The sequence below is a fragment of the Citrus clementina genome, unplaced genomic scaffold (genome assembly GCF_000493195.1).
Source record: "Citrus clementina cultivar Clemenules unplaced genomic scaffold, Citrus_clementina_v1.0 scaffold_6, whole genome shotgun sequence".
Classification (NCBI taxonomy): Eukaryota; Viridiplantae; Streptophyta; class Magnoliopsida; order Sapindales; family Rutaceae; genus Citrus; species Citrus x clementina.
This window is the reverse complement of record NW_006262139.1, coordinates 1,095,795-1,112,325: the sequence shown is the minus strand read 5'-3', so window position 1 is coordinate 1,112,325 and position 16,531 is coordinate 1,095,795. Positions and strand designations below refer to the sequence as shown.

The following is a 16,531-nucleotide window of genomic DNA, read 5'->3' as shown; positions in this document are numbered from 1 at the left end:
ATTTAAATGATTTGATGTCAATGAGGCATTATGTAATATTTCACCAACAAATGTTACTTCTTCAGTGGCAAATCGTTCGTTCGTGTGATCTCTTCATTCCAAAAAAAATCATATGACAGCTACTCATAATTTCTTGCCAATTCCAAAGCCATAATTGAAGCCATAATATCTGGTACAGGGGACCCCCTTAAGTTAAATTCAACTAGTTCTATAATTAGCATCCAAAGCATTGGCCTCGGGTCTCAAAAGTGGCCTCAAATAATGGAGACAGAGAATCCTCCTACACATATAAGACAACAATCTTTTCTCATTTTCTCCAAATCATCATGAAATTGGGTTAAACTTTTTGACTCTCTTGTATTTCACTGTGTCTTCTTCATCTGGCCATTTTCTGTTTTCACAAAACACAACGAAAATGAGATGAGCGGCATAAATGAGCAGCACATTTTCTTGGGTTTTTGAATGGGTGTTGTACCGTTGTCCAATAAATTTACGATGTGATTTGACAGAACACAAAAATCAAGATGACAAGATGACAAGATGGCAATACTACATTGGCTGATTGTCTGTTTATTTATTTAAAAAAATAATAATTTAAAACGTTAAAGACAGCCTGCACATGCTATGTACTCTTTTGTGCAGTTGAACCACTTTTGACTCTTCTTCCGAGATTTTTACCTGACTGGATTCACAAGTAACTTTCCATTCTTACCGTTTGAGTCATGACTGAGACTCCGTACTTATTTACCCACTTGGATGAATGTAAGCAGATGCAAGTTTAAGGCTCATAATTAACATTATTCATAGAGGAACAAAAATAATATTTGATTGCCAACAAGATATCACCATCACAGAAATAATAATACTGTAGTATGAACATTATGTTATTCTTTTATGTACTACAATAATATTGAAGTATAAACAATATTCTTTTTTTTTTTTTTTGATGGTGTTTAAATTTCAGTACTTAATGAAACTATAAGTTCATATTAAAGGTAAATTTAGTTGATCGAATACGATGCTTGGCCAAATATAAAAAACTTGATCACTTAATTGGCAAGCAGACTGCTCAAAGAACCCACTAATTCTACAGAATTTCAAAGATTTACAGCAATTTTACCATCCAATATATCATGCTAGAAATAGAATCTACTCAAAAAGTAGCCTAGTATTAAACATAGAGCATTATATGTTTCAGGTAGAAACTAAGTTTTCTACCTTAAGTACTAAACATCTCTACATCTGGAACAAGCTCGAGCAGGCCAGTTAGCATCTAATCAACATCTTTGGTATGGTGCTAACTATCATTCAGCCTTGTTTGCTTCCTGCAAAAGTGCCTCTGTACACTGCTTGAAGCGAACTGCTACTGCTGCTGCTGCAACTCTGATCCTTCAACTGAAGCTGGTGCTTCCGACCGGTTCATGTACATGGACAAGTGCTTTGTTTCTATATTTGTTGGATAATTAGTCCAATAACAAAGGATGTTACCAAAGTGAGGGAACTAAGAATGAGTTGTGACCCAGCTGATGTTGATGTGTTAACAACTGGAGGGCTATCGGACCCGAAACCTGATGCAGGGTTGCTTGAATTTAACACTCCAGGTGGAGCAACAGAGCTGCCAGTAACAGAAACATAAAACTTCATTACTTCTCCAAGTCAAATAATTATCCCTACTATGGGTATGTTTGGAATTGTTGTGCTTTTGCTTAACTTTGAAATGACAGCAGCTAATGTTACCAGCATCCCACACACCTATACTTGGACAGCTAGTGATATAACTCGCAACATCTCAATCCCAAACATACACTTAAGGAATTTCTAATTAGCCATGAGGAAAAGCACTTTACCCTGACGTCCCTGGCGCTGGAGACGTTGTCACTGGTGGTGAAGTTGTGGTACCTGGTGGTGAAGTTGTGGTACCTGGTGGTGCAGTTGTGGTAGCTGGAGGTGTAGTAGAAGATGGCTGAGCTGGCGGTGTTAATGCTGATGTTGGTGGTGATGGTGGTGCTGATGATGATGAAGAAGAAGATGACGATGGAAAAACACAAGAACCAGTGCCTTAAAAGATATAGAGTTGGTATAAGCAATCATTTCAAATGGATTTAACAGCTAATTGTAAAAGTAAAGAAACAAATATCAACAAGCAATTGAGTTTCTTACTTGGGTTGGTGTTAACTATCATAGCAGTCCCTCCAAAATCACAGCTAGTTGGTGATGGATTCTTCTGATAATAACTATTAAATGCAAAAGAAGCATGGTTTTGAAGAGTATTAGGATTGTAACAACTGGCACCTTGCTGAATCAATGAACAATCTGCTCCCCCAATTCCACAAGCATAGTCCAATGCTTGCTGGATTGCTGTCTCTGAGACTCCATTCTTGGCAACACACCAGCTTTGTCCTGGAATTGCTGGAGCATTTGTCGTTGCAGGTGGCGTCACGGGAACAGGAACATTCCCTCCTGCTGGTGGTGGATATGCTGCCGCGGGATTAGTCACAGGCTGAGCTCCTCCAGGCACCGTGACGGGTGCTGGAATTGTGGCAGGATTTGTGACTGGTGCTGCAGGATTCACGGGAGTTGCTGGAGGAATGTTTACAGGAGTTGTGGATGGAATTGGCAAAGGAGTACCACTAGGATTCGCTGGACTTACAGTCACAGGATTAGTAGCAGGGACAGTGACAATTGTTGGTGTAGGCTTATTATCTGGAGGAACTGGAGTTGTCGGAAATATTGTTGTGTCATGTATGCTTGTCTTCAGGCTGTTTTGAAGTCTTCTTACAATCTTCAGTCCTTTCTGCACAAATTCTCCCATGGAAGAAGCTACATCTGCATATAATTCATCAATCTGACTGTTGTTTTCGAAGAATTTCGAAACAATTTCAGTGAATTCAGCTACTTGTTTAGCATCAGGCACAAGAGGACTCTTCATAACCAAATCAATAAGAATGTCACTATCAGGAAGAATAGAAGTAGCCTTGATTGCTTTCTTGAGCAGTGGCTGAACCAAAACCTCTGCCATGCTCAATTTTCCATCAATACCGGCCTCTATGATAACAACTGATCCTGTTTTCTTGATATAGCCAAAGATCAAGCCGATTTCTCCTTCATGGGATGTGTTCAAATTCTCTAACAATGGTAATGGAAATGCTACTGAGACTTTAACTTTCATGTCAAGATGAATCCTATTGAGTGCTGAATGGAATGATTTCAATGCAGACAAAATCAATGGCAACACATTTTTTCCCTCAAATTCTTCACTGCTACAACTTAATATGATGCTCTTGATGTTCACATGAGGGTGAGTGGTCAGCACATTGGTTTCTAGCCATGAAATAGCTGATAATTCAGATTGCATCAAATCCACAACTAGGCTCAAATTTAAGTACAAATCAACTGATGAGGATGCATTAGAATTTAACAAAGAACTGAAATTTAGAACCCTGTGATCAGCTACATAAACACGAATTCGCTGCGAAGGGACATTGTCTAGCTTGAGGCCTAATGAATCAAATGATGTTACTTCACTTGTTGATGAAGCTGCAGAAGTGTTTTCTCTTCCATTAAAAGCAAAACCAACTAGAGTTGCTGAAAGACCAAGATAAGGGGAAAAAAAATTAAGAATAAGAAAAACTCAAGATTATGATCATAATAAGTAAAGTAAAGTAATTGCTTACCAGAAGAGGAGATGGTGAGAATGTTGAAGAGGAAGAGGAAGAAGTACTTAGAAGCTGCTTTAGCCATTAAAATCAGAAGTGCTTTTTTTTCCTCTGCTTGAAATAAGGTTGAAGTAAGGAAGACAAATGGATATTTAGTGAGATTCAGTGATTCAAGCTAGTGCAATGGGAAGTGCTTAAAAGAAATATGCAGATAAATTCAGGAATATAAAGGCTGTAGTGATGAGAGATGGAGAGAAAGTAATGAAGATAAGAAGAGGGGAGAAAAAGTGGATAAAGATGAGTAAGATGAAGTTCAAGTTGCAAGTTTCTTTGTGGAGAAGAATATGATATGGTGGGGGGTTGTGTTGGAATTGCACTGTAGAAAGAATCAAAGTATCGAAGCCATTGCCTTTCTTTCTGCTGCTTTCCCTTTTTCAATGACATTATAAAGCAGCATCTATGACTAGGAAAATTGCTTTTCATTTTTTTTTTTAGAAATTTAAGGACAACATACATGTGAAGCTAATTTATAGATAACACATTATTTATATACAACCCACTAATTTTTTTTCATTAGATTAACAGAATAAAGTTTTGCCACAATATATAAATAATATGAGTTTATTAATTGAAGTCTGCATTCATATATTATAGTATAATTTATAGGTTTATTGAGTGTAATTTATAAATTTGTATTAATTAGTGGCGAGATCGCTCGACCTTATACGAAGAGAAATATATTAGATCTTATACTATTATTTAAAATGATATATTTATCTCTATTTATGAGAAAATTCGAACTAAATTCACTAATAAGTCAAGGCCTTACTAGCAATAAAGAACTTGAGAAATAAAACTATTTACAAAATTTAGTGGGTTTTATATGACTCTTAACTCGTTCTTGTAACCATGTTATATTTAAACGCTTCCTGATAGATGATAATTCATACAAATCAAACAAATTAGTACTTAAAAAATTGTTTAATAATTTATATTTCTATGTTTGATTTTCTAAAATAGTAAATAAATGCAAACTAAACTCTCCATAAATCATGTGAGTAACATTTGGACCAATAAAAAAATGTATATCAATATCAATATGCTACAGAATGGAATTAAAAAAAGGAATTGGAATCAATGTAGGTCATGATTCATAAGGATAATATAATGAATTGTCCAAAATGGAGAGATCAAGAAAGTGACATGTTGCTGTGTCTTTAATTTGGGTTTTTTTTTTTCACACTGGGAACATTTTAAATGAGATGGTATGGTCCTGCATATGTCGTCGTCAATAATTTGTTGGGTTCGTCTCGTGTCAACTTTAGAAAAGGGAATTCTTACGAAGGATTCCTGCATTAAAGAGGGGTGATTTGATTTGAAAAAGCAACCCTTTTAATTTATTTATTGGTTTCAAAATTTAAATTATAAATTAGTAAAATACGTCCAAAAAAATTTCCAACTAAGCATGTGACCTTATGATGTTTCATCACCCTACATATACAGTGAGTTAATAAGAAAATAATTTATTTGATCCAGGCAGAATGATGACATACTGTTTATTAATAAAAATAAGGGTAATTTTTAAAAACCTCTCCTAAGGTTTGGATTTATTGCAAGTAGATGGTGAGAATTTGTTTATTTATAAAAAACTTCTTACCGTCAGTTAACTTTAATATTGACCGTTAGTTGACTGTGTAAACATAATATTACCCTTAATAACAATTTGTAGATGGAAATAATTAAAAAAAATTAAAATTATTGGTTATTTTACTCTTTTTAAATTATTGATATTTTCTTAAAGTTCCTACAAGAAAGATAAAATTAAAAATTTCTATTTAAATTATTAATATTTTCTTAAAGTTCCTATAAAAAAGATAAAATTAAAAACTTGAAAATAAAATAGTTATAATCTTTACCTATGATATTGTAAATCTTTGGAATTGACAAGGATAAAATTGTCAAAAAATAGGATTTGTGCTTTTCGCGCCAACAATTTTAATTTTTTTTTAGTTATTTCCGTTTACAAACTGTTGTTAAGAGTAATATTGTCTTTGCACAGTTAACTAACGGTTAATGTTAAAATTAACTGACGATAGGAAATATTTTATAAATAAACAAATTCTCACTATCTACTTACAACAAGTCCAAACCTCAGGAGAGGTTTTTAAAAATTATCCATAAAAATAATAACTAGTTCGCCGACATAATAGCCTCACCCTCTCGGAAGAGAAAAAAAAAACGTGTAAATTCTTTTCTTTCCTTTTCTAAACGACAAAATAAGAAATAAACGAGTTTTAATGAGAATGTAAGATATCCCCTTGCTAGACGTGGACAGAACATTTATCGTGTTTGATTTACTGTGCGCTGTCACATAAATTATGGTGCGACGGTATACACGAGGCGCATTCCTATTGTAATATTAATTGAGTTACATTTATAATTTAATAAATTTTTAATTATAAATATCAATAAAATTTTAATTATATATATTATATTAATATTTAAAAAATATATTATAAATAAAAAAACTATTAAGTGTTAGATATTTCAAAGAATAGAATTCATCGATTAATGAAAAAAATAAAAATACAGTGAACTAAAGAAAGATGCTAATTACTTGAGATTAGTGGAGGATTGACGGTGGCCGCAAGAATTCCACAGACAAAATAATTTCAATGAGAATGATTTGAAGCATATATTATTCAAAGTTTGTCAGAAAAAACAAGTCTATTCGTAGCAGGAAAAAGAAAAACCAAAAGTAACAACAAATGCAAGAAATACAACTCCCCGAAGTATAAAAACAATTTAGGAAATTATTTAAGGCAAAATAAATTATATATGGAATAATTTGAACAAGTTAACATCAAGTATATCATAGATCTTGCAATGTCATTATCAATTCTCTAGCTAAACTACCTTTAGAAAAATGCGAAAGTGTTATATGGATGGGTTCATATCCTTTACATTTGATGTACCTTTTTTTCTTCTTTAAATTAATAGAATCTTTTTTTTAAAAAAAATATATATATGGAAATTCTAGTTGCTAAATTATTCTTGCATCAAATAGTAACAAAAGGTAACAACAATTTAAAGGTTAATTTTATGGGGACAGGAGAATAAAGATTTTGGGGAATAATTACCTTTTCATAGCAAAAATAAAAATTAATTAGAGATAATTTTCTTTTATATCAAAAGTGCAGCTTTTTTTTTTTTTAATATATCATCAATGTGACAAATCGCAAGAAAAGATTAATAAAATTCGGAAAAGATTAATTAAAAAAAAGATTATCTGTTCAGCACCCATTACTCGTTTATACACAAAGATGATCTCAATGATACATGAACTTGTTTGGACAATGCAAAAAAGAGAGGATCAATTGTCAACTTGGCTTAGATCAGCAAAAACCATTACAATAATTAATTAATAATTATCACAAATTAAAGATAAGGAAAAAGTTAAAGAGGCAATAAATAAATAAAATAAAATAAAAACTTTTTGGATTTGGGGCTGGAAATTTCTGTCCAAAGTTTATGGCAGCTTTTTTTAATAAGACCTCAACCGCCGTAAAATCTTTGGCATAGGCTCTTCCATATATTGTCTTTAATTATATATATTGATCATGTAGAAATAAAAAAGATTAATTAGTGGACTTGTAATTCTAGTGGTATTCATATTCTGAATATATTTGAGGGTATGATTGAACTACATAGGTTTCATTCCTTTTTAATATAGATAGATATTTTTCTAAATATTAGTGAAAATAGATTTCAGAAGTAATATTCGGTAGACTTATATCTTATGCTATAAAAGACATTATTATTATTATTTTATTTGAACTTATACTTTCATTCATAAAACAAGGTGTCTACACTGTTATATATGACATGAACATAAATAAAAATTAGGATTTCAAATTGCTCTAAAATGATTTGACTATTTACGTTAAAGAATCGTGTTTAATTTAAATTTAGAGTTCTTAACATGCAAAAAATGGTTTATGATATGATTAACTAATTGAGTAACCTTGGAATGGAAACTATGGTGTATATTACTTTATTTTAACCAGTGTTTAATCACAAAAATTATAATATTATATTAAAATTGATTTGAGTTTGGGTAGCTAAAACTATAAATATTATGTAAAATATATCCCAATATACTAAGAATATGTTAATGAGTGACAAAACTATAACTACTATAACACATTTAATAAACATTTCGGGTTAATATTTTAGATTTTTCACACATTTAATAAACATATCTTTCTTTACTCCAACATGTTATTATAAACTTATCTGACATCATAAGTATGTTACATATCACTAGAGTTTTAGATTTGTAACTATGATGGAGATCAGTTATAATGTAATTACTTTGGAGTTCAACATCAGGGATTTTACATTCTATATGTGATACAAATCTCTTTGTTAATGGTACAATTTAGTGTTAATTTATCTATTTTTACAACAAAATTCATTAGACATTAATGTTGTAGACAATCATGCATTATGATTATGCAATTCTACACAATCATAATACATGATTAAGTAGCAGAAAATCTACAAACTTTTAAAGCCCTTTTCAGGGTGATCTTCACACATATTAATTACTGTTAATATCACTTTGTTTATATGCTTACGATACTAATATGATGTGGGGTCTAAACCCATGTGGAATAATCTAAGTGTATTTCTTTGTTTTGATTTTTTGCCTCTCAAATTTTATGAATCAAAAGCAATTGTCTGACTCAGTCACAGCCGAAAGCAACCAAGAAGATATGTATAGAAAAAGAGAAAGAATGGTCACATACTCTTTACATTAATTGATAAGGTTGTGAAATTTAATTGTAAGATGCTTGGTGTTCTCTTTTGAATCCTTAAAATAAAAAATAAATAAATAAAAGAAGGCATAAAATATAAGATAACAGAGATATGGGCATGGATACTATAGTGAATTTCTGATTTTTCCTTTTTTGGTATTATTTAAGTAAAGTCTTAGGTGGGTGATTACTTGTTAATACATTCAATATTAAAAAAAGGGTTTGAATTTTTTTTTTTTTTCGTTTCGAGTATTATCAAAGTAAAGACTCAGGTTGGTGACTGGTTGTTAATAATTTAAACATAAAAATAAATGAATATCAATCACACATATTTTAAGAAAATCTTCAAACATAAGGTATGCTCGCGTTAATAAATATTTTAATTCATTTCAAAAAAAAATATTCCAATTAGTCAAATCTTTTACACTAAAGCATGCAATATGTCTAAAAATCTAAGTTTTGCTTATGGTACCGCATATCACATTAAATTTTTTATTTTCGCAATTTGAGTTTTTTTTTTTTTTGGTAAGTACATATAAAATACGAGGGAGGACAAAGCCCAAAATCTATATTATTTGAAGCCCTCTTGACCCTCAAAATTTGTCGATTGGATTATAAAGTAGTACGAGAAGAACTTGTATATTACTTACACTAGGGAGATATTAGAAATCAATTCTCCCTCGGTACCGAAAGATGCACTTCTAGCAATACCAGTCACATTGGGTTCGTTGAATAACTGGCTAGTGGATTCAAATTATAGATAGTAAAGGAGCATTTACCCAGCTTTTATGTCTGCTTTTTGAGTTCTAGTTGCTTAAAAGCTGCATATTAATTACTTTCAGTAGTGAAAGAGGAGATTAAGGAATCAATTTTCCTTCCAGCAAACGAAAGATTAACTTTCTACCAACACCAATCACACTCACATTTGTTAAACAACACCTCGTTATTGTAATATGCAAAAGAACTTCATAGACTTAATGTCGACAATCGAGCACCAATTTAGTACAAATACACGTCATGAACAATTAAAGATTTTGAAAAGGATGTAAGTGACAAGAAATCACAATGCATGTGCATGGAAACTTTTGGAACATGTCATGCTGCTGATTTCTGGTAACAAGATAGAAAGTAGTCTACTATCATCTATTCATCTCTTACCTTTTTGTTATTTATTTTTTCCCAAATTCTATCCAAGTTGCTTTAAGATGACAAAAAAAATGAAGATTCATTTTTGTGAAGAATCAAAGCTTCATGTTGCATGCTGCATGCATCGTGGCCCCTCCTTTAAACATGACATTTAGACAATCTTTTTTTTTTTTTTAAATAATAGTTAAATGTCTCTTTAGTTCTTATAACTTGAACCAATTACTCAATCATTTTTTATGATAAATTTAAAAAAGATGATGATGACAAGTGGATAGCTAGTAAATTTGGAAAAGAGATGTTTGTGGGTGTTGCTTATGTAGAAATTATCAAGTAAGAAACCTCGCACTTTATTTAAGTACGAGATGAACTTTTACAATGCTGTAAACGAGTTTTACATATTGTAAAACAATTTATTATTTACAATACTTGTAAAACTTGTTTACAACATCCTATTAATTTTAGAAAGGCACTTTGTGATCATAATGATAAAAAATTATTTGCTGTGATCAATGAAGGTCTTTTCAACAGGTGGATGACTTGGAGGATAGGGTGTTGTTTTGTTGCTTTTGATTGTTCTTTTTTTTTTTTTTTTTGGTCTCAGCTCAATAGTCTTTATGAGAGTTGTATTTATGTCCATGATCAATTTTTTTAACATGGATAAATAATGGTGGTGGGAGATCCTCAGGTTCCCAGCGTATTCTGAGATTCTCCAACAACTTGGCTGAGCAAGAGTTAATTTTCTAACTTGTCTCTTTGCTAGTTGATTGTAAGAATTTTCCTTTCTTTTTTTTTTATCTTTTTGACTTCAATTGAATCTGCTATATATTAGCTGTTGTTGGCTTGTTGCTCTGCCTTATTTCTAATCTTCTATATGTATTGATAGCCCTAGAAAATTGAAACTACCTAGCAAATTTATGTGTTTTCAATTTAGGCAATTTCTTATCTGAGTTTGGTTTTAAATGTATCTGTATTTCCTATTATATATCCTCAAACAAAGCCAGATGATTGGTTCCATTCTTACTCTTCTTCTGTAATATTTACATTGATTCTTTTTTTGTTTAATTTTTGTTGTTTCTGCACTTTTCAGTTTTAATATCATATGCCCTTAATCCATTTTGTGGATTGTATTTATCTTTATGAGAATAGTTAACAATTTGTCTTATATGATCATAAATTGCTTCAACGTCAATGGTTGAATTGTTAACGGAAGCTTCCTTTCATGAAATTTTGTTGTGCTCCACCCTTGTATTGGAGAATACAATAGTGTTGCAGATTGTCTTGCAAACTTGGGCATACTTTTGCTTAGTCTTTGATAGGTGGCAAGACTGTGTCCACAGGATCCTCAAGAGATTCATGATTTCTTTTTTTGATAAGGAGATTCATGATTTATTTTTCTTGTTTCAAGTTGCAAATGGTTCTTTTAAAATATCGTTTTTATTAATTGATTTCTATTTAGTTATATGTCATCACTCAAATTTTTTTTCTTTTTGTTAGTGCTATTCACCTTATCAAAGAGGTAAAGCTCATTATGTCCCAAGTTTCTTCCTCTTTTTTTTTTTTAATTAAATTTTAACAACCAAAAACATTACATCACATCTTGGCAAAATAAAACTTTGTAAGATAAGTTTGAATTTGTTGATTCAATACATACACGATGTCAAGTGTTGTAGCTAAAACTGTACATGAGAGAACTTGCTTACTTTTTCTTAAATAAAAACTCCACCTACTTTCCTTCTGGTCATTTTCCTTTCACAAAGGTCTATCCACTATCAAGTCACTGAAGAAAGGATCAAAAATTGCTTCTTTGGCTGAATTATACTTGTCCAGACGTTTCTTCAATGATCGTAAATCTCTCTCATCTTTCGAAGAACGATCCTGGTACATCGTTTTGATTAGTCGTACATTCAACGATTACAATTGTTTTCCGGTTTGTACGAAGTTGAACTGAGAAACTAACATTAAGTATCAGTGATCAGCAACGGGTAAAGATACTTACAAATGTTTTCTTCAGGAGTAACATGTCCACCAAATATACCAACCATAACACATTAGTTTTGGGAAAACTGCTTAAAAATAAAATCAACGAGCTCAGCTCAAGAAACAATGAAATGATTAGTTTAATGAAACGGAAAGTCAATAAACATTATCCCATCCATCATAATCCAACGACACTAAAAGAATGCTAACACCCTTAAATGCACACGGGAAAAAGGTTTATTAGTTAAGACTGCAGATACAATTGCCCAAACTAAGCTAGCTTATCAAACTCTTTTCTGGTGTGCAATTGGTTATCAGATTTATCACAAATAATTCTCCTTGCACAATATTTAACAAGAACTTAATTATTAAATCAATTATATGTTCCTACGAAACTTAAGACCCGAGTAAGATCAAGAATACTAGCTAAAATGCAGAAAAGAAAGAGCAAGGAAATTGTTGGGAAAATTTTCATGGTGTAAAATGAGATATTATGAATAGAGAGAATCAGCAAAATGATCTAATTGTACAACTGACTGCAGAGTTTTAAATTATAACCAGTGAATCAATATGGCCAATCTGATAACTCATACCTTCCTTCCCATTGATCTTCCGTTACCTTTTTCATCTTTCGATAAGTATCAAACTGCAGAACATTGTAAAAATCACTTTGATGCATAATAAAATCAAAGTACTACAATGAAACTAAAACATTTAGTAATATTCCTTACTTGTTTATCTCCTTTTGGACCGCTAAAGAGCTCAGGGTCTTGAGAAAGGTCCAAAAAGAAAATATCTTCACCTGAGTTCACAGAATGTTCATTAGCTCTACTGAACCAGCTAATTTAACCTTCAATGTGACAAATGTATAAAGGGAAAAGAGAATTTTCACCTGTATTAATTCTTGAAAGAGTGAAATCAATTATTGTTACAGACAGTCCAAATGTTCGAACAAACATTTGCTTCCCGTCAAGAAGAAAATTCATTGTAACAGAATCATTTCGACTCAAAAGTACGTTTCCCCTGCAACATGCAAAGTTTCCTAACTCAGGTATCAGGAAAAGAAACGTGAAAATGCAATCAAAGAATTGAGTTTGTAACTAAACCAATGCAAGTCCCGGTGCTCAAACTCATATGCAGCTTCAGCCACAGCCAGGCCAGCTGTAACCTACAGAGCATAAGGGACACTGGGATAAATAACTTATCAAGGATTCACAAATACGATGGAAAATAACAAGAAAAGAAATCTCTAGTATACCTGAACCAACAGACTCCGCGCTTCATTGATGTTCAAGAGCACAAAGCTTTCAAGATCCTTTCCCCCATGTTGTAAAACAAACACAATGTAACGCTGAATGCAAATTCATTGAATATAGTTAAGAACCTAAATAAACCCCTTTTTAGCTTAATAAATGTACATCGATCATAAAAAGGACAATCATCATATCTCAAAAGAACCTTCCCAACCCATGAAAGTTAACAACAGAAGAGAGAGAAAGAAAAATAAAATACATTAAAAAGAGTGCATGTTTTCAACTTGGCATGTGAGTGAAGATGATAAGTTTATGTAAAAGGCAACAGCTATGTGCTGCGGGTACTGAAAAAGAGGGAGTTAAAAATCTGAACAAGTGAAACATAATTTGATTCACATGCGAACACCAATAAGATGGACAAGTAACCTGATTCTCTGGAAACTCCTTGGGGTTATCATTTTCTGAACAATGCTTATCATCCCAGTCTTCCCATGCTTGGATTAATGCAGCATCATAAGGACCTTGGCATACTTTGATCCTGCCAAAAAAAAAAAAAAGCATAAATGGAAAACTTTCATTTGTTAACACATGATTTACAGAGTCGCAAAGATGCATGTTTGGATTATTTTGGTATCAGTATCAGTTACATGCATCTGTGGCAAATCCTAGTCTTTATCCAGCATAAAATCAATCAATCTCATGCCTTTGAATTTGGAATTGACAAAGACCAAGCCAACGACCACACAAAATCATTTGTCTGAGAGGCACAAAATTCAGATTAGACAAGGATCTGAATTGGCCCAAGCTAAAAACTAGTACGATCATGCAGGCATAATTGAGTGAATACCTGGTCATGACATTGGTTTTCTTTACCTACAAATTGGCCATAGTGAACTGCTTAAACAGTAACTGGAATTTATTGAAGCAATTTGTTTCTATGAGATCTGAAGTGGTTGCAACTCATAACTTTGAACACATGAAGTGGAATACATACTCGAACGTTTCAACAAATGTAGTGCAAGCATTAAGAGTGTCACCCTCATTTCGTCTCAAATGGTTTAGAGTCCAAGACAGTACAACCTCTTCAAGCAATTCTTCTGATTTCTGAAGCACAACAAAGTACACAGTTAAGCAATGAAATCAGACAGATAAACTTCATCCAAAATTTAGTAAGAGGCAAAAAAGTAAACTTTGGACAATTAACCTCTCTTGCACTTACATCACAAGTGTTTTAACAAACCACAACCCAGTAAATAAAAACTCATATTTATAAATAAATAAATAAATAAATAAAGAATTTTCATCTTTAAACAACAGGCTCCCATTGTCTAGAAACTAGAAAGTTTTAAAAAGTTAAAAGCCCATCATTTAGTAACCTGCCAACTTAATCTCTTTCAAGATACCAGTTTGACCAGATATATAATCCTTGACCTACCTCCTGACAAATAGGTTCGCTTGCCTAAACGACTTGGAACAAAAACAGCTGATGAGACCAAAATGAGTACCTTTTGAGCTTCCCCATTAACTTTTAAGTCTCCATCAATTGGAACTACTTTGCAAACAGTGTTGCCTGCCAGGAATGCTTCCCCAAAAGTACCTTCACCAACTTTGACAATATTTTCTGGGTCACTAAGAGAAGGAAGTTCCATGTGATTAGTTCAGAAAACAGGAGCCACACTCCCATACCCCGGTCGCATGAAAGGAGAAGAAAAGAAACATCAGCAATCTAAAATACGACCAGTGCAGTAATGATCATGATAAATGTGCAAATAACCAAAATGCCCAAACACAATAAGGCATTCCAAATAACACATAAGAAATATATTGTCTACTCATCTGGCAAAAAATTCACATGTTTGTTGGTTATAACGAACAAACCTATATTTGGAGAATAAATCCAATAGCTTTGTAGGAGCTGACTGTCCACAAACAGCTAAAAGTGTAGAAAATGGATTTACATGATCAACAACTGATGAAGCTGACGTTGATGCCAGAGAGAGTTTCTTTACAGCAACTTCTATATCTTCACAGCTCTCATTTTTCACACTTTCAGATACGGCATTGCTCTTTCGAGAATTTATATCTCTTTCATGAACATCTTTAGTAATAAACTCTTCATTAAATCTGCTCTGGATAGAAGGGAAACCAGAAGTATCTTTGAAAGAAGATTTTTTTGGTGTACTCAAAATTGAAAAATTAACTTCCCCTTGGAGAGATTCCAAGTTTCTATATGGAGTTTCTAATATCTTGGACAGTGTGCTAGACGGTCCACAACTGTAGTTAAATTTTTTGGAAAGTAACCACTTCTCTAATCTTGAACACAAATGTGGAATGGGAACAGTATCATTTTGGTTGCCCATGGCCCATGTACTAAAGTGCTTTGGTGAGGGGCTTTCTTCAAGCAACTCAAAGGCATCAACTTCTTGAAAGTACTCCCGTTCCTTCTCAAAGCTAACAGGTTGCACACCTTTGCTCTGTAAACCACAACAACGGAAAATAGCATGACTTATTATCTTGTAAAAAAAAGGCTAACTATTACGAATATTAATATACTGTTTAACAAATAAAAAACAAGGCCTCTACAATATGCAGTCAAGACAAAGCAGATACACGGTCCAACCTTTGGAAGAGCTGGTTTTCCTTTTCTTCTTGCCTGCTTTCCCTGAGGCCGGACATCCAGACAAGAACCAACTGCAATACTTGTCCTCCCTCTATGTCAAGAACAAAATCCAGAGTTAACCTCAGCATTATCAAAGCCAACGAAATAACAACCAAATGGTATCTTTCACAGTTTGAGCCCAAAAAATAATCAACAAATCAAATTCATCTCAAAAGATGTGAAATGCTCTTCAATAGTTCTAATGCACCAACCACAAGGTAATTTCCAAAAATTACACAAAGGAAAGAACTAAGTTATCCACGTGGTGTAAACATGTAGTTAGGTCTTGCACCCCATTTTATACTAACATATGTAAAAATCAATGAGGTAAATCACAAAATTGAGACAATTGAATTAGATAATCTCTCTCATATGCCTAAACTACCGCAAAGGATAACTAAACCAATAGAAGGAAATCTGTTATGTATCTAAAGTATCCCAAAACCCAGCGCCTAATAACCGAGGCTGAGATGATAAGACTAAGTTTTAGACTGATCAATTCAGTTAAATGATTCGGGTGCCACCAAACTTGATCAGTAACAAATGATCACATCGCCGAAGGAAAATGTGATTAATTTGGATAACACAACAGTCAAGCAGAGTAACCACAAAAGGAGTCTAACAAAAACAATAAATATCTCAACCTTTTTGTCAACTCTCTTTTGGGACCACAGAGACAAACATATCATGCCAAAACCTAATTACTTCTATTGCATTTAACATATTTATCGTTCTCCTTCATTGACCCAAGTTGATCAGAGTTTTCAATATACATCACATTGGTTTTTTGTTCACCTTCATGGATTATATTTTTTTTTTCCTTTTTTCCCCCTTATTCCACTGCAAATTAGACTAATCTCCTCTGAAATTGTCAAATTCATCCCCTTTGCAAGAGGCCAAGCCATCTTACTATTTTTATCTGCTATACTGAAGCATTCAACCCCTAAACTCAGATCACTAGAAAAATAAAACAAAGCATAATTTAGAAAACCGATCAAAAACATACCCTACAAGCTAGGA

General features: G+C 32.7%; 2 protein-coding genes across 2 annotated transcripts in view; both read right to left on the bottom strand.

Moving 5' to 3' along the window:
* Positions 1 to 1,153: 1,153 nt before the first annotated feature.
* On the bottom strand, positions 1,154 to 4,084 carry LOC18038264 (glucan endo-1,3-beta-glucosidase 3). The gene is made up of 4 exons (XM_006428237.2): positions 3,675 to 4,084; positions 2,161 to 3,585; positions 1,848 to 2,058; positions 1,154 to 1,615 (listed from the first exon to the last, which is right to left on the bottom strand). Exons 1-4 carry the CDS (start codon positions 3,739 to 3,741, stop codon positions 1,447 to 1,449), a joined length of 1,872 nt encoding a protein of 623 aa, XP_006428300.1. The 5' UTR covers positions 3,742 to 4,084; the 3' UTR covers positions 1,154 to 1,446.
* Positions 4,085 to 11,279: 7,195 nt separating this feature from the next.
* Positions 11,280 to 16,531, bottom strand: part of LOC18038700 (serine/threonine-protein kinase haspin homolog) — a 6,265-nt gene continuing 1,013 nt past the window's right edge. The window contains exons 4-15 of the mRNA XM_006428236.2: positions 15,473 to 15,563; positions 14,731 to 15,326; positions 14,358 to 14,481; positions 13,847 to 13,956; positions 13,279 to 13,390; positions 12,858 to 12,950; positions 12,706 to 12,767; positions 12,492 to 12,622; positions 12,331 to 12,401; positions 12,193 to 12,245; positions 11,619 to 11,685; positions 11,280 to 11,497 (exon numbers count right to left, since the gene is read on the bottom strand). Of these exons, the coding sequence (XP_006428299.2) occupies positions 11,372 to 11,497; positions 11,619 to 11,685; positions 12,193 to 12,245; positions 12,331 to 12,401; positions 12,492 to 12,622; positions 12,706 to 12,767; positions 12,858 to 12,950; positions 13,279 to 13,390; positions 13,847 to 13,956; positions 14,358 to 14,481; positions 14,731 to 15,326; positions 15,473 to 15,563 (1,636 nt within the window). The 3' untranslated portion in view covers positions 11,280 to 11,371. The remainder of the gene's footprint in view (positions 11,498 to 11,618; positions 11,686 to 12,192; positions 12,246 to 12,330; positions 12,402 to 12,491; positions 12,623 to 12,705; positions 12,768 to 12,857; positions 12,951 to 13,278; positions 13,391 to 13,846; positions 13,957 to 14,357; positions 14,482 to 14,730; positions 15,327 to 15,472; positions 15,564 to 16,531) is intronic.